Genomic DNA, 23,106 nt, shown 5'->3' with positions numbered 1-23,106 from the left:
GTACATTTCTCATTCACAAGAGGATCTCAGAGGCATTTGGTTTCATATTTAAAAAAAGAAAAAAGGAGGCCTGATCAGATGACAGAAGTCACAAGGTTTGAATTCTGGAGGGAAAAGCACCACTTACTCTCTTGCACACATGCAGACAAACCTAATTCCAAGATGACATGCTTCTAAACCTTCAAATAGCTCAACTTTTCTCCAAGTCATAGTCACCTGATTCTGGATTTCGTGACACACACACGTATGTAAAAATGACAAAACCATCGTTGATGGGTTTTCTGAAATAAGGGGTTTATCAAAACTTAATAAATCCAACTCTTCCCCCATTCACCCTGCTACTTTTCACATTTCCCACAACTTTACTCCGCCTCGCATCCAATCGATCTGCAGGCCTTTGGCCAGCAGTGTCCCAGTTTACCAGGTCCGTGGTGTGACGGGGAAACGATTTTCCACGCGTTTGCGCTCTGACATGCTACATATTTTGTGATGTGGCTCAAAAGATGCAGCAGATGCAGCAGCTGCATCAGAATGAAAGCCAGCGAAGGAGGGGATTTCAAACACCGACCTGTCGCCTCAGTCCTGCATGTGAGAGCACGGCAGCAGCTGGCAAAATATCACCGGAAATCCAATAATTTTACCTTCAAAATATAAGCGGGTCACGCCCCAAAGAGCAAGCAGGTGAGTCCTTAGCTGTTAGTGACTTTAAAATGTGGTTTTATTTTAAAACTAAGAAACATAATACAAGAACAATAAGAGTTGTATTCAATTTCCCTTTTTGTAAATCACCGTGAGCTCTGTGCACAGAAAGATTCGTGGCATGTGACTTCTACAGCTTCAGAATTTAGTTGAAATGCTTATTTTTGTAGATTTCTAAGATGACAGATGTAGGTAACAATGATTTGTTTTGTTTTTACTTCACTCTACCTTTATAAGCTATTTGTTAACTTGAATAAGATTTCATTGTTGCCCAGATCACTTTGTGTGATTTATAACTTTTTCTTAATTCATAAATAACCACAATTCACTGTTTTCTGGTGTGTAAAAGAAGACACTCCCCAGATAGCAAAATGTGAGTGAATCAACGTTGAAATATGGTTAGACAGAATCTGTGTTGAAGCTGTGTTGGAGTCTGGACCGCAACGAACAGAGTACGTTGATTCAACATTGATTACACGTTGGCATTAGAATTGGATGATGGATTGATGGTTTATCCACCATCAATCCTTAACCAAAAATCAACCTTTTTGACCATAATTTAACATTGATTTAACATCTTTTGCTATCTGGGTCAGGATGTGAGCTGTCTTGATGTCTTTTATGCCTCTGCACCATCCGCTTGTGCGGCAACTGAAGTTGCAGTTGGACCTTTTTCCTTAGAAATTTTTCTTTTGGTCGAAAAAGGAACATATTGCTAAATTTTTTCACCTTTATATTAATTTATCATCAGTGAAGGATTATGGAAATATATTAATATCCAAGGGTACAAATATGTTGTACTTCTTCCCACGCCCTTTCACTACTACTACTATTACTACTACTACTACTACTACTGTCATGTATATGTATATATATATATATATATATATATATATATATATGTGTGTGTGTGTGTGTGTGTGTGTGTGTGTGTGTGTGTGTGTGTGTGTGTGTGTGTGTGTGTGTATTTACTGTCCTCTGTGTTTCTTGTTCTGTTTCTTTCTAGATACATAAAACCTATAATTGTTATTATTGTAGTTATTATTATGATTATGAGGAAAGTGATACTAATAAAGTGTATGATGGATATAAGATGTATAACATTAGTATCTCAATAGTACTATAGAGACGTTATGTAATTGTAATTGTCACAATAATTGTAACATAATCTTATTGTATCTGTTAGTAATCTCATTGTAAATAGATGCAAAGCATTTGGCTTTTGTGAGGGAATTTATTGGGGCTGGGAATAAATAAGTTGTACTTCTTCCCACACCCTTTTACTTCTACTACTACTGTCATTAATATATATCTATAAGCAGTACTCGAGTTGTAAAAACAAATCAGGGGGGATGGTGGATTTTATCATATGGGGACAGATAATTTGTGCTGATTACAAATAATATAATATATTACAAATAATAGCACTGACCAAAACACCTGCAGAAATACTGCAGGAATGACATAGCAGCAGTTAAATGCAGCCTTCTGTAAGCTTTAAATATCCACTGGGCTTACATCTGATACATCAAAACACAAAAATAAAAAACAGTTTTCTTAACTTATCAATATGACTCTGTCCTTCACAGGATAAGTAAAATGGATCACTGCAAAAACTCAAAATCTTAACAAGAATATTTGTCCTATTTCTAGTTAAAATGTCTCATTTTAGTAAAAAAAATCTCATTACACTTAAAACAAGACTCATCACTGGAAAAAACAACAATTTTCACCTGTTTCAAGTAGATTTTTATGGAGCCCCTCTGGTGACATTTGAAAAAAAAAAAATAATGCGAGGCCACGCATTAATAACTCGTGACCACGAGATAATCAATGCGTGGCCACGAGATAATCAATGCGTGGCCACGAGATAATCAATGCGTGGCCACGCATTATGTATCTCGTGCCCACGCATTATTTTACTCGTGGATGGCATTATAACCTACTGTCTGGACTTCGTGGATGCAACTTCCTTGGTGGGATGGTTATTCATCATTAATAACGGTTATTATAGTCTATTTATATTAAAGAGCAAGAGTATTGTCATGGCGAGTGTAGTAATAACATGTGACATTTGAAAAAAATTAAATAATGTGTGGCCACGCATTAATAACTCGTGGCCACGCATTGATTATCTCGTGCCCACGAGATATTAACTCGTGGCCACGAGGTTATTAATGCGTGGCCACGAGTTATTAATGCGTGGCCACGAGTTATTAATGCGTGGCCACGAGTTATTAATGCGTGGCCACGAGTTATTAATGCGTGGCCACGAGTTATTAATGCGTGGTCACGAGTTATTAATGCGTGGCCACGAGTTATTAATGCGTGGCCACGAGTTATTAATGCGTGGTCACGAGTTATTAATGTGTGGTCACGAGTTATTAATGTGTGGCCACGAGTTATTAATGCGTGGCCACGCATTATTTTATTTTTTTCAAATGTCACCAGAGGGGCTCCGTAGATTTTCACTTGAAATAAGTAGAAAAATCTGCCAGTGGAACAAGATTTTTTTGCTTGTAATAAGAAGATCTTATCTCTGGCAGATTTTCCTACTTATTTCAAGTAAAAAAATTTTCTTGAAACCGGTGAAAATTGTCAAATAAGTTATTTTTCTGATGTTATTTTTCTGGTGATGACTCTAAATGTTGAAATAGCAGTAAAACCACATTCCTTGATGAAATGACATAAGGGATGGAAAGGGGGGATGGCAATTTTACAGGGGGGATGATTTTGACCGTTTTTATTTCAGGGGGGTTGCCATCCCCCCTCACCCCCCCTCAACTCGAGTACTGAATATATGTTTTATTCATAAGTAACTAGTATTTTATTGTGAAAGCGTTAACCGGAAGCGGCGGTGTGTGCTGCGGCAGCTTGACCAGACCCGCACACGGACGGGACGATGGCGCTGCCGGTGCTGCTGCTGCTGGAGCTGGCTCTGTACGCCAGCTGCTTCATCTGCGGGATAGTGACCGCCGCCTCCGTCACCATCGTCCAGGTGACTCCTCACTAAAACTCTCTCTGCAACACTCACACACTGCTATCTCTGCTCTCTTCCGGGTGTCGTTCACTGTGTCCTGAAAAGTTCACAAAAGAGAGAAAAAAAAAAACAGAACTAAGACAGCTTTGTAGTTATTTAACTTTTTTAAAAAGTATAACATTTACATATCTTCTTAATCATTACTATTACATGACATTATCATTACGCACATCTAGTTTGCGTTTTGTCACTGTCCAAACGGCGTAATTGATGTGACGCGTCAAATGTTTCTAGTTGTCACACTTCGGAAAGACACGCGCTTTCACTTTCTCCACATTTCCTGATTACAGCCTTTCCAGTCAGACCCGCTCCTCCTTCCACACAGTCTACTCAACCTCCCTGCAACATGCTGCTGTCTTAAACACTCCGTGTCCAGGCTTTAATCTGGACTTTCTGTTGGGAAATTCGTGTGCAAACCTTGAACGCGCACGAGTTATAAATTAATCCTGTGACTCTGACGCTCAGACCTGGTGAAGTTAGGTCTGAGTTGGAGACTGGTGATACCTGGTATTTATAGTAATTTTCACACTGACATCGTGGTATAATCACCTCTGTATTTTCCAGCTGAATACTCGCAACGTTTCCAGATTGGAGCAATATTGCATCCCAAGCATTCCCACACTGGAACAATATTGCATTCCCAAATATTCCCACATCGGTGCAATATTGCATTCTCACATCGGTGCAATATTGTATCCCCAGTGTGTACTTTTGCAAAGCATTGTGGTTTTCTTAAGATGGTCCTTCCCCTGGACTTTACAGTCCAAGGCCAGTGGCAAGTCTAGTGCAGGGGTGTCAAATGTGCGGCCCGTGGGCTGCATGCGGCCCGAGAGAGGTTTTCATGCGGCCCACAAGAAATTTCCAACGCAAAGAACCGAAATGTTAATTTACTAAAAAGGAAGGCATAAATAATTGCCATGAATCGCAGCATATCCGATAATACATTTCTTCTACAAATCCATCGTTATTCCACAAAAAACATTTTTTTAGTTTTCTAGAATGCATTTGCTGATTTTATTTCTTTGTAGACGGTTGTTTATTTTTATGAACTGACTACTATTATATATTTTCGCAGGAAAAGTATCAATGCTAAAAAAGATGATAGAAGATATTTATTCGGAGAATTTCAGTTTTGAATACGAGGATAGTGACAAAGTAAAACAGTTAAAAAAGAAGTGCTGACTTTTTCGGCACACTGGCGTAAATATCACTGCCAATTTTTAAAAATAAATACACTTAATTGTACTGGAAAAATCTCTAAATCACAAAGTAACACTCTCGGATGTAATAAGAAAGATTTTGCTTTTAATTAAATTTCCTAGGATTAGATAACAATAGTAAAAAAAAAAGAATTAGAGAAAAAAATTTCCGCACTGTTTTTGTTATTTTGAACGTGCGGCCCGCGAGAAAAAAATTGGTCAAATCCGGCCCGCCAAGCAAAATGAGTTTGACACCCCTGGTTTAATGTCTGGTCACTTACTGCTTTAGTCAGCCTGTATTGAATAAAGCAGAGCAATCAATACAAACCAACAATGATGAATAAATAAAGACATCTCAGGAATGGACTGGTGATCTGTCTTCCCAAGAACAGCAGCAGTGTTAACTGAGTAGATAGTTTCTCAATTGCAGCGAATAAAGATTGTAAAGGGGCCAATCCCACTGGACTGGTCATGAACCAGGTAGTTACGTTAAGGAAAATTAACTGAAACTGAAACTCAGAGCCTTTAACTGATTTACTCTTGCACATTTCAATTGTTGGGATTATTGTCTTTAATACTGTTTTAACTTACTGCTGCACTTTTTGATACTTCCGTGTAGAGGGCAACCGGGAAATAACAATTGCAGTTCATGGACTCACCGCTGGAAGTCTCTGTGTGTCAGCACCTGACCTGAGATCATAGGCTGCAAAAAAACAATGGACAAAGCATCAAGTCGCATGACCCGTGTCAATCAAAATGATCCCTCTGAACTATCAGCAGAAATGCTCACAGACGTTTACAGCAGAATATACCGGTTAACATGACTCCACTGGGTCAGTAAAACGGCTGGTTGCTTCGCTGAGCGCAGTAGGATGATGATTACACGAGGAAGTGATAACGGCTAGCTATTGGCAGGGCTGATCGTCAATCAATCATATTAGAAATAAATGTATTGCTTTATATTAATTCTCCTGGCGTGGTGTAAAAAAATAAATCACCCCCCTCAGAGTTGTCATGGATGTTAAATCCAATGACTGAAACCAAAACTGTTTTTGAACCAGGCTGTAAATACGTTTATTTCTGCTTTAAAGTTTAACATGGGAGTCGAACGAGACTGACTCGCTTTTGCACCCTCTAGTGGATAGTTGAGGTACTGCAAGGAAGTGAGACGGTCGACAGAAGAAATAACAAACTCCACCTCTAGTGGTACGAAGTGGTATTACAAGATGAGTTTGAACTAAATGGCCCTATGTGGTCAGAAGTGTTATTGCGACACAGAGTGACTTTAAAATGTATGCAAACACTTTCGTCCAACTGAAATTGAACTAATGCATTTATCTGGACTGAACTCAGCCTACAAGCTCCACACATTTCCCCCACGGGTTACAGTTTTGCTAAACCAAAGTTTTATCTATCGTATTGGTGTGTGGCATAGCAGGTGGAGCGGAAAAGCCCAATACTAACGAGCTAAAAGCCGACTTATCGCCTGGTGACTGGGTCACATGGTGTGGGATCAATCTAAAATAAATACATGCAAAAATTAACACAATTTTGAAAATGAATAAACATGCCAAAGTGAAATATAGGAAGCACTCAAATACAGCAGAAAGTGGTGCGTCTCATTTGTCTCTTTAGTTTTGATGATGTGAGTGAATGGAAGTCATATATCCAACCCCAAACTGACTTCACCAACATGCCTAGTTTATCTGGTGAAATGCCATGTGGTGTTTCCTCTTTACAAGTTAAACAGTAACGTAGTAAACAAATCAGTCGATACCTTCAACACTTAAGAGTTCACCTCTGCCTTTCTGTATCCCTGTCAGGGTAACTTTGGAGGCCTGTGCATGCTGTACGGACGCACCAGCTACAATGCAACAGCCAACGTCATCGTCATCCAGTCGTCCAGCTCTGCGTCTCTCTGCTACTTCATATCGGCCATATCCATCATGGTGGCGGTGGTGTGTTTCTCACTGTCTCTCTACTGGCTGTACTGTGTCTGCATCGAGGGAGAGATGAAAAGGTGACCGACTGTTATGTGTGTGTGTTTCCTCGAGCACATTTCCTGGCATAATTATACTGTCTATTGTTTTAAATGGCAGCAGGCACTGCAGAAATAGCAGCCGTTTTTTATTTTAACGGTAAAATCGCTTAGATTGTAGAGTAATGACACGCAGGAATGTGTGAGCATCAGAAGAAAAATCAGTCATAATACGTGTCTTGTTTCCCCTCGTTTCATCCCAAATGGCTCTTGTCGGGAAACATGTAACAAATGCAATTAGAGGAAAATGTTTGAGCTTTCAAAAGGCTCTCCGGAAAGAGGTCGACCCGTCCCATCTCAGGAGCTTCTAGATGCCCAAACTTGCTGGACTAAAAAATGAAGCTGCACTTCTTCTCATTAGGACAGAGGTTGACATTTATGCATTTAATTTATTTTGTATTCGAACAAAAAAAGAAAACAATCACAATCATCCGAGGGAACAGGGGCAAGGCTGACCCAAACGTGAGAACGCTGGGACCTGGTTGATTTATAACTAAATAATACAACTTGATAAGAATTAGGGCTGGGCGATATTTTAATATATATGATATATTTTCAAACGCGATATGGTACGAGACAATATCGTTTATATCGATATAGCTTTTTTTTATGATTTTGATATAACTTGTTTTGTGACTAATTGACTTGAATGTTTTATTTGAGATTTGCACAAATGTTTTGTTATTTGCACAACTGTCAACCTCAGTGGAAAAGTCTGCCTGTTACTGTCTACATTGTATTAATTGCACAGTGTATTTTAATTTGATTGTTATGCAGGAAAGGGATATTTGTTTTATTTTATTCAAGAAGCATTTTTATTCTATATATGCAGGTAGTTTATTTTTATTTCATTTGTTTTATACATTTTGATATTGTGCAGACCTCTGTTAATAAAGGTACCTGTGTGACATTTGGCACGAGGCTTTGTATTAAAACTGACTGTTTTTTTAAGGGTTTGCCTCAGAAAAAAATGCTATACTATAATGCTTTGGGGGAAACCCCAATTGTGTCACAGAAAAAATATCGATATATATCGAGTATCGCCATTCAGCTAGAAAATATCGAGATATGACTTTTGGTCCATATCGCCCGGCCCTAATAAGAATGCTCCAGAGTGGTGACTGCCCTTTTTTCTTTTTTGCCACGTCTTGTCTTTCTTTGTTTTTCTTCACAGCACCGATTTCATGGCTATTCTGTTTTCTTTTGGCCCCCCACAGAGAGCGCTTGTGGATGAACCTGATCATGTTCGTGTGCGGCATCTTCCTGTTCTTCCTGCTCATCTCGGGCTGCATGCTGAAGATCGGACGCGACTCGCTCTGCGACTCGATCATACACACCGTCCACAACGTCACCAGGTGACACCGCGCACACAAACACACACAAACACATACGCACTGGTACAGACACAGGCGTGCGAGGACACGTCTACTAAAACCAGAAGCTTTCACAGAAAACTCACAGGTGAAACTAAAAACAACATTTGAAACCCGGCGAGCTTCACTTTGGGTTTGCTGGGATTCCTGTTTCTCCTTTTTCATCTCTTTCTCTTCTTTTTTCATGCCTCCTAAACCGTCAGTTTAATCATCAACAGAGGCTTCATCTTTGTCTTTGAACATTTTTTCCCCCGTAATTATGTTACACTGGTCACAAGACAGTTGCAGCACTCCTTAAAGCGCTCCTTTCCTTTTTATCTGTCAGAGGTTAACCAACAAAGCACCATAAAGACATGTGTAATGCTGTTAAACTTTAACATCATGCTGTCAGCTCAGCTGAATGTGATATTAGTGCTGTTACAGAAGCTGTTTACACGGTAACGGCCTCGTGGACCAACAAAACTACAACAAAGAATGTCGGATACAAAATAAACACAGATAAAATCTTGTTGCAGTTGCACGCAGGTCAAGTTAAAACTCCTCCTTTGCCTTGTTGTTTCATAACGCTTCAAATGTTTTCAGCAGATCATTGGTTTTGGACTCGTTTACAGTCGCGTCATTGTAAGACGATCAGAAAGTAGTCTCGCTGAAATAAGCACAACCTTCTATGGATGAAGTCATATGTTGACTCAAACCATCAATAAGGATGTCTAAAAGTTTGTCATGATTATCAATATCACAGGGTAGTTTTCCTTGAACCTCCTGACCAGACTGCAGCTGTTTTGGATCTTTTATAAATGGTATTTTCTGGCATCTCTTCATGGTAAAGTTTAAACTGTTGCCGCTCAAGCGATGACAGGATGCGTTTGCGCGCAGCTATTTCTCAGTACTATCTGTCATTACTCGGTTATTAAGCGTTGCTCAAATGTTGTTTCCCCTTTCTTGATGCATGTGGTATTTCATAAGGATTTAGAGGGAACTTTGGCAGCTTGTGCATCATTTGTTCATGAAAACAAAACCTGTTTCTTTTATCAGCGTTTTTGATTTAAAGCCTTTTTTTCTCTCTCTTTCTCTCTGTTTTTCAAGCTGTGAGCAAGCGCAGGCTAGAAACTGGTCCGCCCCGCTGCATGGGCAGAACTTCTACAACAATCTACACAAAGCTGAGGTCAGTATTTCAGTATTTTACCGCACAGGTACGATAAACAGTTATTGAAATGCTAAACATTTGTAGACGGGCACCAGCTACGTAGATTCAACCTCAACTCCCTCATTTCATACAAGTCGACTAAGCAAAGGGACAGTTATTGTATATTTGTAAAAAGCTTGAGACAAGACATTTTATTTAAGTTTTTCCAAACTTTTAATCAGCTTTGCATAGATTGATAAATGCATGTGTAGTACAGTCACAAAGACGGTGTTTATGTCTCATTTTTGCAAAAGAAAAACAGCTTGATTTAGTCAAGAAGGACCAGCTGAACTCACAACTCGCAGCGTCATGTTAAGACGGTGTCCACCAGCTCTGTCCTGTCACTTCCCTTCCTTTATCCCTCTCAGACGGCGGTGTGGGTCAACTTCTTCTTCTGGCTCTTCATCGGGGTGTTGATGGTCGTGCATAGACGTCAGAGTTCAGAGTCGAAGGTGATCGCCGGCGGCTTCCCTGCGCCGGGCGGAGGGCTTTTTGGTGAATCGGATGGGACGGCTGCAGAAAGGGAGCCGTTTGTCAACCATCCCGCGAGGCCTCAGTGAGGACGGAGGTCAGCACGAAGTCATAAATCCACAGACAGTCATGAAAAGATACTATGGGATGGTTGGAAAACGGTAAATGCATTCATAGCATATACTCTCATGTATTCAAGCTTCAGGTGTTACCGTACATGGACCGAGTCGAGTTTGTGAATAAATCTTTGTTAGAGGGTCCTAAAGTTGACAATAGATATTATCTCCCGATGAGGATGGGATTTGAACCCATGCGTGCTGAGCACAATGGATTAGCAGTCCATCGCCTTAACCACTCGGCCACCTCATCCGGAAACAGCATATCAATAAATCCGTATCTGTGCAGAACCTCTATTGATTCTGAGAGTATATCTGAAGCCAGAAACAAGCACACAGTCCAAAGATTAAGTGTCGACACGTCCATTTGCCACATCTGATTTTTCTTTTTCTTCCAGTGCTTGTCTGTGAATTTGTTCACTCGGAGTGTTTCTGGTAATATTTTGTTTACACACCCAACAGGCATTTTTTTTTTTTTTATATCTATTACTCAGATGTTTTGATGACTGGTCTTTCCAACTTGAAGCTCTTTTTTATTTTATAAATCATTAACATTATTATTTTAAATTGTAAAACTCTACACAAGCCGCAGCAGGTCAACGTCGAATGTCTGTATTTTTAAAACCACTCTATGTTGCAGTACCACTTCTGGCCACACGGGGGCAGAGTTCTTCTCACATGCGGTCAGAAGTGGTATTTCTACATAGAGCAGCTTTAAACCTCCTGGAAAGATGGAGTCTTCTTCTCTGTGCCACTGAAACTAATTTATTTAGTCTTAAACTGCTGAAGTGATCAACATCTCCAAACGTCAACACTTGTGACAGCTCAAACTAAAGCAGTGTAGGAATTTACAAACCCTTGGTTTTTCTTCCTTATTCCTAAACCTTACTCTTATGTTTTGTCACCTGGTTCATACCTGCCAACACTCCCGATTTAAGCGGGAGTCTCCCGATTTTCAACCATTTCTCCCGCCCTGCTCCCGATTTGTAATTTCTCCCGCTTATCTCCCGATTTTAAAGTGGAATGAGTCAATGGTGTTTCACGTGTCGGGGTTCCTGCATGGATGTATTATATTAACGGCTTCCTGACAAACCTGGCAACCCAACCCAAAAGCACTGCCTACGTCCAAGCTCCGCCCCATGGAGCCGCCAATACGTCAACGTCGCCGCCATATTGGATGTGGCAAGACTGCGCTGTAAACTAATACAAGTGAATGGACTTATTTTCATAAAGCGCCTTTCTAGAAAGAAATTTACGTTTTACGTCTCATTTATTCATTCACACACGCACTAATATACTTGGGAAACAGTTAGGCACCAAATATAATATGTTTAATTTTCTCAGATGGCAAAAATAAGAACTTTATCGATCCCACAGTAATTCATGTTATATCAGCTATAGAGAACAAGGTAGTGCCGAAAAACAATATATCCCCCGTCACAAAAACAAGAAAAATAGAGAAACATATTCTCTCATCAGCAAAGCATTACATAAACATATTTTAAAATTTTCAAGTTACAAAATAACATATTTGAACCATTTTTCAGATTTTTTCAGTTATTTTATTGTTTGGAAAATGGTTAAAATATGTTATTTTGTTATTTGAAAATTTGAAAATTTGTTTTGTTTGAGAAAATGCTTTGAAAAAAAGCTGAGGGAAGAGTTGGTGGAGTATCAAGTCATAGCAAGCAGGGATCTCCCACAGGAAGAGAGAGTTGAAGGTTCTGGGTTCTTCTAGGGAAAGAGGAGAGCTTTACAAATCTGGCATCACTGATGAAGGCAAAGCTCTGCATCCCTCATAACAATGAAGCTCAGAGAGGTCATTCGGCATGGTGAAAAAGATCCTCACAGAAAACACGATGAGTATGGATAATTCTACTCTTTGCGCACTCCTTTCTTGCTAGATTAACCATACCAGCCCTGGTCACAAGTATGTTCCTCCAAGAAAGTGATTGAAGCTGCAAAGTCTGACATCTACAATTACAACAGGTCCTTGGGGGACAAAGGGAACCTGGAAAATTCTACAAATATTGTATTTTATTGTTATTAATACTAAACTTATTTGGCTCCAAGAAGGCTGTAGAATTATTTTGGGGGGTACATTTTAGCACATTTCATTGTAGCTATGGATTTAAATCTCATTAAAAGTTGCCTTGTTTATATCAGGGCGGGGATGTTGTGAGTGGAGCATTCCAACCGCTACCCCAGAAAATCTCCCTCTTTTTCACAGCCCAATGTTGGCAGGTATGCTGGTTGTGTGTTTGTAATAATTGCAGAATTATCATAAGAAGAAAATGCTAAATATAAAAATGTGAACCGTTTGGATTGTGATGATGCTACTAGATGCGTTTGTCTGGATTAAAAGTGGAAATACAATGACCCCAAATTTGTTCCTTGTTTATATTTGTAGGGACTGGAAACATAGATGTGTTGAACAATGTCGCCCTCTAGCGGTTGATGATGAATTGAACTCTTTCTATTTGTAGTATTGTGCTTTGTAATGTCTTACACAGGTGTTTTGAAAGTTTTGTTTGAGATGTGATACTCCTTACATCGAGTGCCATGTTGCTTTGTTATGATTTTATTCTGTAAGTGTTGATTTTAATAAAGTTGTGGTGCATACAATTTCATAACTATTTATTTATTTATTTAGAGGATAGGGATTTATTTAGAAAGGAAAATCCTGATCGATTAATTCTTGGTCATGTTATTTGATTGTCCCAAATGAGCCGAGAGCAGAAGTGAAACATCAGAACTAGTTCATGTGTTTATATAAAAAAATATCCTCATGTTCTGTACACAAACCTGGTTATTTCAGGCCTGGTTGTGGAAAACTAACCGATGTCACTGCTTCATTTTGAGTCTTGAACTGGCATCGATCACCGAGCGTCTTACAGGCAGATTGAAATAGACCAGCAGAGCTTAGACCTTCCATCGCAGCACACCTCTTTCCCTAAATGTCTTATCTCCGTGGATTACCTGACGTGACTTTAGCCCGAGGCAGAAGATAAAGCTCACTGAACAGACCGGGAAAGATGAGGCTCGACTAGACGAAGGAGCACAGGTGAGGACGGAGGATTGAGAGGCGTAAAACGAGTGTACGTGTTGGTATTTGAAAGTAAAGACTCGTCTCTTGTCTTGTAAGCCACGTCGCAGCGGCCACATCCACCTCCTGCACTTAAAACGAGGATTCCTTCTCGGAGATACCTCGTGCTTTTTGAGATCTACAGCGAGGGCGAGGGAGAGCAGTGTGGATAACGGTGAGCAAAGGCCTGAAACCCGAGTCTCCGAAGACAAAGACCAACAAGGCCTGAGATCAGTTTGACCCTGGAGTCGATGGTGAGACAGCGTCACGCGTTCAGCTTCGTCTCTTAAGTGCTGGTTAGAAAAACAAGCTGTGTAATTAGAGAGAAATGAAAGAGAAAAAAAAAAAGAGACCAGGCAGAAGGACCGATGGCAGGATGAGGATAAAAGAGAAGCAGTGCAGCAGTGGGCACTGCAGTGGACGGAGATAAGCCATGATAAACCTCTTTAAGCTACTTCAATCAACACAGATCAAATGTTCAGTTTTAAACCTGTTGATCTGTGCTGGACTTATAACAGCCAGCGATTGATTCTCTTGATCTGCTGTTTTGGCAGGATTGCTGTAGTTGACCGGAAACTTGCTACAAAACTGAGCGGAGGGCTTATGCTTCATGTTCTAGTAAATATGCTCTTAAACAAAGTGTTTCAAGCGTGTCCCGATGGGAAGCGTCCGTTTTGACCTCTGACCTCCCCGTCTCTGCCCAGGACATGTCTAGCGACCAGTGTGACTCGGTGGTGGTGAGCGTGGAGTCCCTTCTGGGCGACGCCAAGAGGATGCAGCAGCAGTGCCGCGAGCGCAGCGAGCAGCTCTCCGTCGCCGCCACGCAGCTACGGGTGGAGTCGGCCGCCCTGAGGGAGCAGTGCGAGAACACGCAGCTCGACATGGCCCGCATCCGCCGCCAGCTGGACGAGCTGCTGGAGACCAAAGCGGCCTTCGAGGCCAGGGAGAGGCAGGCTCGTAAACTCAGCAAGCACCTGTGACGCAGCGTCTCACCGAGATGACAAACAGCCAGGTCAAAGGAGGAGAAGTCCGTAAAAACACTGATGGGGGAGAAGGAAATAGTTACCTGAAAAACTGGTGTCACTTTCACCAAAGCAAGATTATTGTTCGTAATAGAAAAACAAACCTCAACCTTTTTATTAAACTAGTCACTCAGAACAGAAGTCTGATAGAAACATCTCACTGTGTGTAGTTTATGACAGATTTGAGAGGAGAGGAAGAACAAGACATGGAAAAGAGGCACTTTATTATTGCTCACATTTCTTTCTGGTGTATCTTGGCTTTTGCTGCTATGTGAAAACACAAGTGTCATTTTTTGTCCTTCTGTTAATGTAAATTAAACACTTTCCAAACTCGTTCTCATCACAGGTCTGTTACTCATTTTGTGGCGGGTGCTCCACACTGAGATATCTTTTTACTCACTATTAAAAGATATCTGTAGGTACCTGTTTTGAAGTTTATTGTAATAAAAAACAAGGAAATCTCAGTTTAACACGAAGTAGAAATAAAAAAACTTCGGGGTTTATTCTGATTAAAGTCGCAATTTCACTGTTGATGGTTTTCTTGTCAAGAGATCATTTGTCTTTCCAATAAATGTGCATTTATTGCGTCTGGGTTGGAGGTGCTAGAGATGCCTGCTACTCCCCTTTTGGCCACTAGGTGTCAGTAATCTTCACACATCATTACACCTACCGAGGCGTTCAGGGTTTAATTAAATAAAACGGCTCAAAATCTAAAGAATATCTGTCATTAAAGTAAATTAACCCACTCTTTTTATAAAAAGAGAAAATACACACACAAAAATCTTGTATCATAAAAGATAAAAACTTTAATTAGCATTATAAATCATTCTATAAATACACGGTTGTCATATCATTAAGAATGTATTTTAAATAGCAACAAATAAGCAACAGGGTGTCGGGGAGTGGGGGGGTTCAAGGCGCTACAAAAAACTAAAATAAAATAATCCTCAATAGTCTGTTGAGTTTCAGTCAAAGACGAAACCTGAACTGTGAGTAGAAGTAGGAACTGCAAAGTTGGTAAGTGTTTTTTTTTTTTCCTGCGTGGATCCTCCCGTCATCACCGCTCTGAAAGACAGGAAGGAGATTAATCGGAGTGAAGATGTTTGCAGCATGCTCTGCATACTAAATGCTCACAGTAGACTTACTCTCTGCTTTCTTTTTTAATGGTGACAGTGCTGATTTTGCCTAAAAACAGAAAAAAAAACAACCTTGACATGGATTTCTTACTCATTCAACCTCTGAGAAAGGTGAGAAACGTCACCTTCTTGATGGCAGTCCAGTCTTCGAGGATGTCGATGTCTCTCAACATGTAGACGATGAAAGGGCCTGTGACGCAGACGCCGTGTTATTCAACCGTCTGCACATCTTAACTTAACCAAACGTGCAGGTTGCATGACCAAAATATTTTACCTGAAACCAAAGCTACTTTCTTCTTTCTCTCTGAATGACCCAGAATGGTCTTTCTTTTACACTTCTTGCCTCTCATTTCATCACTCCATTCTGAAACAAGGAAAAAAGTGTGACCTGCAGACCTTTAGATCAAAATTAAACACATACAGTACGCCGTCACATGTCTGTTGTGGATAAAGTTACAGTAAAACTGTTGGACCTCTGCAAAGACGTAGGACGGGTGAAGTTTCTGCCACCGCCACAAGTGTTTTAAACTTAAACAAATTGACGCCTCACTTTTGCAAAGAAAACAGCGTAGGCATGATCATGCATCTTTCATCTCGTATGCAGAATTTCACATACTTTCTTTCAGAAATATGTGAAAAGCTTCAACAGAATTTTGACACAAATCTAAATCCAGAGGTGGGTAGTAACGAGTTACATTTACTCCATTACATTTACTTGAGTAAGTTTTGGGAAATGTTGTACTTTTAGGAGTAGTTTTGAATCACTATACTTTTTACTTTTACTTGAGTAGATTTGTGAAGAAGAAACTGTTACTTTTAGTCCGCTACATTAGGCTACGTTGAGCTGTTACTTTGCTTTTATCCCTTTTATCCGCGTACGGGTCAATCTCATGACATCACTGAGTGATTCTTTGGGAAAAATGTTTGTTTTTGCATGTTTTGTCACATATACTGTACAGTTCTGCCTGGTTAAAAAAGAAATGTACAAAGGCTTGAAATTTTGTGCTACTTGTGCTTAATTTATTTTTTTATTCTGTTATTATTTTATTTATTTTATTATTTATTAAAGTACTTGAATGTACTTTAAGATTATTTTAATTTAAGCTTTTTTTATTTTTTATTAATTTTAATTTATTTTATTGATTTAATTTGCCTGAAAATGATTATTTTGTACTTTTGTCTGTTTGAATGGTTGTGTTAAAAAAAATTAATCAGACGTTACTCAACAGTTACTCAGTACTTGAGTAGTTTTTTCATCAAGTACTTTTTTACTTTTACTCAAGTAATGATTTGGATGACGACTTTTTACTTCTACTTGAGTCATATTATTCTGAAGTAACAGTACTTTTACTTGAGTACAATTTTTGGCTCCTCTACCCAGCTCTGTCTAAATCTAACTACACCTTTGAGAAAGACTTTTACCTGAAGTGAGGTCTACGTTCTGCCTATCCTCCTCCAGTCTCCTTATCTTTTCAAGGAGCTCCGACTTCATGGCATCAAGCAGCAACGTCCGCTCACTCTGCAACAAACACACACGGTTCACACACACTACGCTGGTTTTGTCAATACAAGCTTAAAGTTTCAGTTGCAATACATAATTTATGCTACTAGATGGCGCTAAAGCACACACACTGGACTTCAGTAGCTGAATGACGTTTGTAATGTTTTGTGAGGGTGTGAATCACCTCCAGATGCTGCTTTGCTCCTTGCACTTCACATTCATGCTTGTGTTTGATCACCTGCAGACACAATTCTCTGTACACTCCTGCAGAAAGAGACGATGACGCGATGTTATAGACCAGGGGTGTCAAACTCATTTTGCTTTGTGGGCCGGATTTGACAAATGTATTTCTTCAGGATCTTATCTTGAAATGTCTTGTTTTTTTTCAAATTATGTAAGATACTTTTAATATCATTTTACAAAGATAAACAGAAACAAGTATGTTTTTTTTATATTTCGCTTTTTTATAGGAAATTTAATTAAATTAAATCTTATTATATCCGAGAGTGTTTCTTTGTGATTTAGAGATTTTCCAGTACAATTAAGTGTATTTATTTTTAAAAATTGGCGCGGATATTTACGCCAGTGTGCCGAAAAAGTCAGCACTTCTCTTTTAACCGTTTTACTTTGTCACTATCCTCGTATTCAAAACTGAAATTCTTCGAATAAATATCTTCTATCATCTTTTTTTAGCAGTGATGTTTTTCCTGCGAAAATATATAATAGTAGTCAGTTAATAAAAATAAACGACCGTCTACAAAGAACTAAAATTGGCAAATGCATTCTAGAAAACTAAAAAAATGTCGAAAACTGCTCTCTTTGTGGAATAACGATGGATTTGTAGAAGAAATATATTATCGAATATGGTGCGATTCATGGCAATTATTTATGCATTCCTTTTTAGTAAATTAACATTTCGTTTTTTTGCGTTGGAAACTTCTCGCGGGCCGCATGAAAATCTCTCTCGGGCCGCATGCAGGCCGCCCGTTTGACACCCCTGTTATAGACAGACATTCGTCTCTGAACAGGCCGGTGACACCATCCTGACTGATAATTTAAAAGTAGCATCATTATTTACTGCAAACATAAGCCACGCTAAAGTCCTAGATGACTGAAACTGAGAGAAAACGTTTTTTTTTTTATGATGAATTCAATAAAAACGTTCAAACTTCTACGGTACTGCAGAGAAAGTTAGGTCCCAACAAAGGTTCTTAATGGCATAGCAATCTCCTACATATAAATGTAAACAGTAAACTTCAAGCTCAACTTCATCTCCTCTCTTGATCTTTAAAACATTTCTTTACCAGCTACTTGCGTTCGTATCTGCATGTTGCTCTGTAGTGCAGCCAGCGGTTCTCTGTATTCTCCAGCCTTCCCCGTCAGCACCTCGTCCAGCTTCACCTTCACCTGACTCAGGCGCTCCCGAAACAGCCTGTGGACACACCGCACGTTAGACGGGAATTATTTAAAAACATCTGACGGACATTGATTTAAATTACTTCTCTTTCAGGTCCTGAAACTGTTTCTCCAGATCCATCATCTCGTCTAGACATTCTCCCCTCCTCCGCTCGCAGTCTTCATCATCCATCTCTTCATGAAGAACAGACACAAATAAGGGGCACTTATCATACATCTGTCTGTCATTGCTTGCTTTTAGTGGAACACTTCAAATTGTTTACCTGAACTCTCTTCTTCTTCCTCCTCCTCTTCTTCTTCTTCTTCCTCCTCTTCACTGTCGTCCAAGTCACTGTCCCTCTCCTCCATACTCTCCTCCATCATCTCCTCTCCTCCCCCACCCCCTGTTCTTTCCTTCTCTTTTGGGTCCTCCACCTGCCCGTTGGCCTCAGGGAGCTGTGACTCTCCTTTAGCTTCCATCTCCTCCTCCGGCTCCCTCACAGGGGGCTGGGCGGGCATGGCAGGCTGGAAACACAGTTAGTGAAACAGAGTTAGTGAACCACATCAGTTTGTCAGGAGTTTAGTTCACCCGATTAAGCAAAAAACAGCTATTCCCCACTACACTATTTACAATATTGATATGTATATATGTATATATATATATATATATACACACACACACACACACACACACAGGTATATACATACATACATACATACATACATACATATATATACATACATATACAGGACTGTCTCAGAAAATTAGAATTTTGTGATAAAGTTCTTTATTTTCTGTAATGCAATTAAAAAAAACAAAAATTTCATACATTCTGGATTCATTACAAATCAACTGAAATATTGCAAGCCTTTTATTATTTTAATATTGCTGATTATGGTTTACAGCTTAAGATTACGATTCCCAGAATATTCTAATTTTTTGAGATAGGATATTTGAGTTTTCTTAAGCTGTAAGCCATGATCAGCAATATTAAAATAATAAAAGGCTTGCAATATTGCAGTTGATTTGTAATGAATCCAGAATGTATGACATTTTTGTTTTTGTAATTGCATTACAGAAAATCACAATATTCTAATTTTCTGAGACAGTCCTGTATATACATACAGTGGGGAGAACAAGTATTTGATACACTGCTGATTTTGCAGGTTTTCCCACTTGAAAAGCATGTAGAAGTCTGTAATTTTTATCATAGGTACTCTTCAACTGTGAGTGATGGTCTGGGGCTCCATGCAAAATCTCACCTGGTGGGGCTTCAATGATCATGAGGAAGGTGAGGGATCAGCCCAGAACTACACGGCAGGACCTGGTCAATGACCTGAAGAGAGCTGGGACCACAGTCTCAAAGAAAACCATTAGTAACACTAGGGCTGTTCAATTAATCGTTTTTAAATCGTAATCGCGATTATGTAATTAGAACGATGTTAAAACGTGAAAATCGTAAAATCGATTTTTCACTTTTTTTTTCTTCTTCTTTTTTTTTTACCTTGTCTGCACACATATTAATGATCGAATCGGAGAGGCTCTTTAGTGTAGGAGGGGGCGTTGTAACATGCCACCGGGCATCCCTCAAGCCAGATGTGGTAGACCGGCTCGTGTTCCTTGCAAAAAACTTGCAAATGTGAATAGCAAATGTAATGACTGACATTACACACCTCTACCTCCTTCATGGGTTGCATTATTATTTAGCAAGCAAAGACGCAGTTTAGTTTAATTAGAAAATGTCTTGTTTTATTTAACTGGAAATATAACTTACTGTATGTTTGCAACTGCTGATTTGCTGATTTTTTTTTTTAGAGATAAAACTTTATATTTTTTTATATTTTTTAAAACTTTTTTTCAACTTATTTTACAGAGTTTTGCACTTTATTCATTCATTTTTGGTTTAATAAGAGCAAAGTTTGCACTTAAAGCCCAATGGGTCAAATGTTCAATAAAAAAACAGCATATTTGAAATAGGAATGGGCGATATTTTACCGTTCACGATAAACCGTCAAAGAAATTCCCCACGGTAAAAATTTGTCATCTCGCGGTAAAAACGATCAATTCCCGTTGATGACGTTTTTGTGTAAAGCCGGATTTATGGTTCTGCGTTAAATCCACACACAATGTACGTGAAGGAAGGAAGAAAACAAGGAAAGAAGGAAGGAAGGGAAAAAAGAAGGAAGGAAGGAAGGAAAGGGGAGAAGGAAGGGAGAAAAGAGGAAGGGAAGAAGGAAGGAAGGGAAAAAGGAAGGAAATGAGCCTGATAGAAAGAAAGAAAGAAAGAAAGAAAGATAAATTCCCGTTGATGACGTTTTTGTGTAACAAACATGGCGGATCTGAGAGCGAGATAGATTTATAGTTAAAAAGATGGAGTTGAATTGGTATTTTTTTTTATCGTCATTTTTATCATTATCGGGATAAATGCCAGAAATTATCGTGATACATTTTTTTAATCCATACCGCCCATCCCTAATTTGAAATCATTTCTTTGCCTTTTGTCAATTCACAAAATAATCGTAATCGGATTTTGAGAGAAAAAAAATCGAGATTTTATTTTTGGGCAAAATCGAACAGCCCTAAGTAACACACTACGCCGTCATGGATTAAAATCCTGCAGCGCACGCAAGGTCCCCCTGCTCAAGCCAGTGCATGTCAAGGCCCGTCTGAAGTTTACCAATGACCATCTGGATGATCCAGAGGAGGAATGGGAGAAGGTCATGTGGTCTGATGAGACTAAAATAGAGCTTTTTGGTCTAAACTCCATTTGCCGTGTTTGGAGGAAGAAGAAGGATGAGTACAACCCCAAGAACACCATCCCAACCGTGAAGCATGGAGGTGGAAACATCATTCTTTGGGGATGCTTTTCTGCAAAGGGGACAGGACGACTGCACCGTATTGAGGGGAGGAGGGATGGGGCCATGTATCGCGAGATCTTGGCCAACAACCTCCTTCCCTCAGTAAGAGCATTGAAGATGGGTCGTGGCTGGGTCTTCCAGCATGACAACGACCCGAAACACACAGCCAGGGCAACTAAGGAGCGGCTCCGTAAGAAGCATTTCAAGGTCCTGGAGTGGCCTAGCCAGTCTCCAGACCTGAACCCAATAGAAAATCTTTGGAGGGAGCTGAAAGTCCGTATTGCCCAGCGACAGCCCCGAAACCTGAAGGATCTGGAGAAGATCTGTATGGAGGAGTGGGCCAAAATCCCTGCTGCAGTGTGTGCAAACCTGGTCAAGAACTACAGGAAACGTCTGATCTCTGTAATTGCAAACAAAGGTTTCTGTACCAAATATTAAGTTCTGTTTTTCTGATGTATCAAATACTTATGTCATGCAATAAAATGCAAATTAATTACTTAAAAATCATACAATGTGATTTTCTGGATTTTTTTTTTTTTAGATTCCATCACTCACAGTTGAAGAGTACCTATGATAAAACAGACTTCTACATGCTTTTCAAGTGGGAAAACCTGCAAAATCGGCAGTGTATCAAATACTTGTTCTCCCCACTGTATATACATACACATACAGAAACACACACGCACACACATATATATATACATACACACACACACACACACACACACACAAACATGTATATATAGAAAGAAAGAAACACTCAGGTGAATTCATATGGAGCAGAAATGAAAGGCTTCCATCATCTTTGTAAAGCCGTTTACACAAATATAGCTCTTGACCGGAAGTTGGTCTGTTTTTCTACATAATATTCTAAAGAAAAAGGAAAAATAAACTTAATTGCCTTACAAAGCATCACAAACCGAATTATAAAACCATATGAATGCAATAATAACGTCAACATTGCAACCAAATTTAGATGAAAGTTTTTTTTAGTGCTTTTATTTTGTTTTCCTACAGGAAGTGCGTCGTTATTCCCCCAAACTTGACCTCTGGTAGCTTCCGTGATGTCAGAGTAAAATGGTAAACTATAACGAAAATAAAAGCGGTACTTACGCTTAAATGAGCGTTAAACATTGGTATTAAACGCACATTTAATGTAACAGTTCTCCAAACATTAAGTTGTGACCGTGTCTTATTTGAGTTTGAAATGAGCAGCAGAGCGGACCACAGTGAAGTCAAGTGTGACACAAGCTAACAATCACATTCATCACATTCAAACTTCTCTGCTGACAGGCATCTTTCTCCAAATAGGTCTTGTGATTGATAAAAAACCCACTAAATGATCCATCTGAACATCATTAAAGACACTGGAGTGTATTTCTGATGAGCTACTGGACTGCTGACGGATTAACCAATAATGATCAGTGCGATGCTGCTTGTAAACTAAATAATCAGCCTTTCACTTCCACGCAACAGCAAACAGATGGCAAAAAACTGCTCACCGCTTCCCGTTAATGAGCTGCAGAAAGTTGGAAGTTTGATTTACGAATAAAAATGCATTTTGAGGGTACTTCCTCTTCGACTGGCTCCTCTTCAGTTCGACACTTTGCCGGACTCGGAGATCCGTGAAATCAGCCAATCAGGGCCGAGAGCGAGTGTCGCTGCAGCCAATAGAAGCAGCCATCCCGCAATCCTCTGACCAATCAGAAGCTGGGAACATGTTCGGTCAGCCAATCACATGCCAGGAAATATATATATTTATATATAATATAATAAAATATTAAAATAAAATGTAATATTATATAATATAATATAATAAAAAATATTAAAATATAATATAAGATAAAAAACATTTTTAAGGCAACTTTTGTGATTTGTGTTACATCGTTTTGTTGAAAAGCTCCCGCACGGATGGATGCATTAATACAGCCGTCAGCTTTTCCAAGCACAGATTTGGGACGTTTTGCTGATCGCACTTTTCACGTG

General features: G+C 39.4%; 2 protein-coding genes and 1 non-coding gene across 4 annotated transcripts; 1 reads left to right on the top strand and 2 right to left on the bottom strand.

The window, feature by feature from the left end:
• The first annotated feature begins 550 nt into the window (after positions 1-550).
• tmem179ba (transmembrane protein 179Ba) lies at positions 551-12,747 on the top strand. Its single transcript, XM_061710737.1, has 6 exons — positions 551-681; positions 3,539-3,697; positions 6,762-6,958; positions 8,194-8,331; positions 9,436-9,514; positions 9,904-12,747. Exons 2-6 carry the CDS (start codon positions 3,602-3,604, stop codon positions 10,093-10,095), a joined length of 702 nt encoding a protein of 233 aa, XP_061566721.1. The 5' UTR covers positions 551-681; positions 3,539-3,601; the 3' UTR covers positions 10,096-12,747.
• trnas-gcu (transfer RNA serine (anticodon GCU)) lies at positions 10,294-10,375 on the bottom strand. The gene has a single exon. It is a non-coding gene; the product is annotated as a tRNA-Ser (tRNA).
• A 2,265-nt stretch (positions 12,748-15,012) lies between the features above and the next one.
• On the bottom strand, positions 15,013-22,740 carry brms1 (BRMS1 transcriptional repressor and anoikis regulator). Of its 2 annotated transcripts, none has more exons than XM_061710736.1 (10): positions 22,623-22,740; positions 18,546-18,786; positions 18,366-18,456; positions 18,171-18,298; positions 17,051-17,130; positions 16,788-16,884; positions 15,640-15,729; positions 15,491-15,555; positions 15,375-15,414; positions 15,013-15,294 (listed from the first exon to the last, which is right to left on the bottom strand). In XM_061710736.1, the coding sequence occupies exons 2-10, from the start codon at positions 18,778-18,780 to the stop codon at positions 15,287-15,289; spliced, it is 834 nt and encodes a 277-aa protein (XP_061566720.1). In that variant the 5' UTR covers positions 18,781-18,786; positions 22,623-22,740; the 3' UTR covers positions 15,013-15,286. The 2 variants fall into 2 exon arrangements, with proteins under 2 accessions (XP_061566720.1, XP_061566718.1); XM_061710734.1 differs by lacking the exon at positions 22,623-22,740 and adding an exon at positions 19,525-22,603.
• Positions 22,741-23,106: the final 366 nt, after the last annotated feature.

Source organism: Cololabis saira, chromosome 20, assembly GCF_033807715.1.
Source record: "Cololabis saira isolate AMF1-May2022 chromosome 20, fColSai1.1, whole genome shotgun sequence".
NCBI classification, from domain to species: Eukaryota; Metazoa; Chordata; class Actinopteri; order Beloniformes; family Belonidae; genus Cololabis; species Cololabis saira.
Note: the sequence above shows the minus strand (reverse complement) of the source record. Positions and strands in the feature narration are given on the sequence as shown.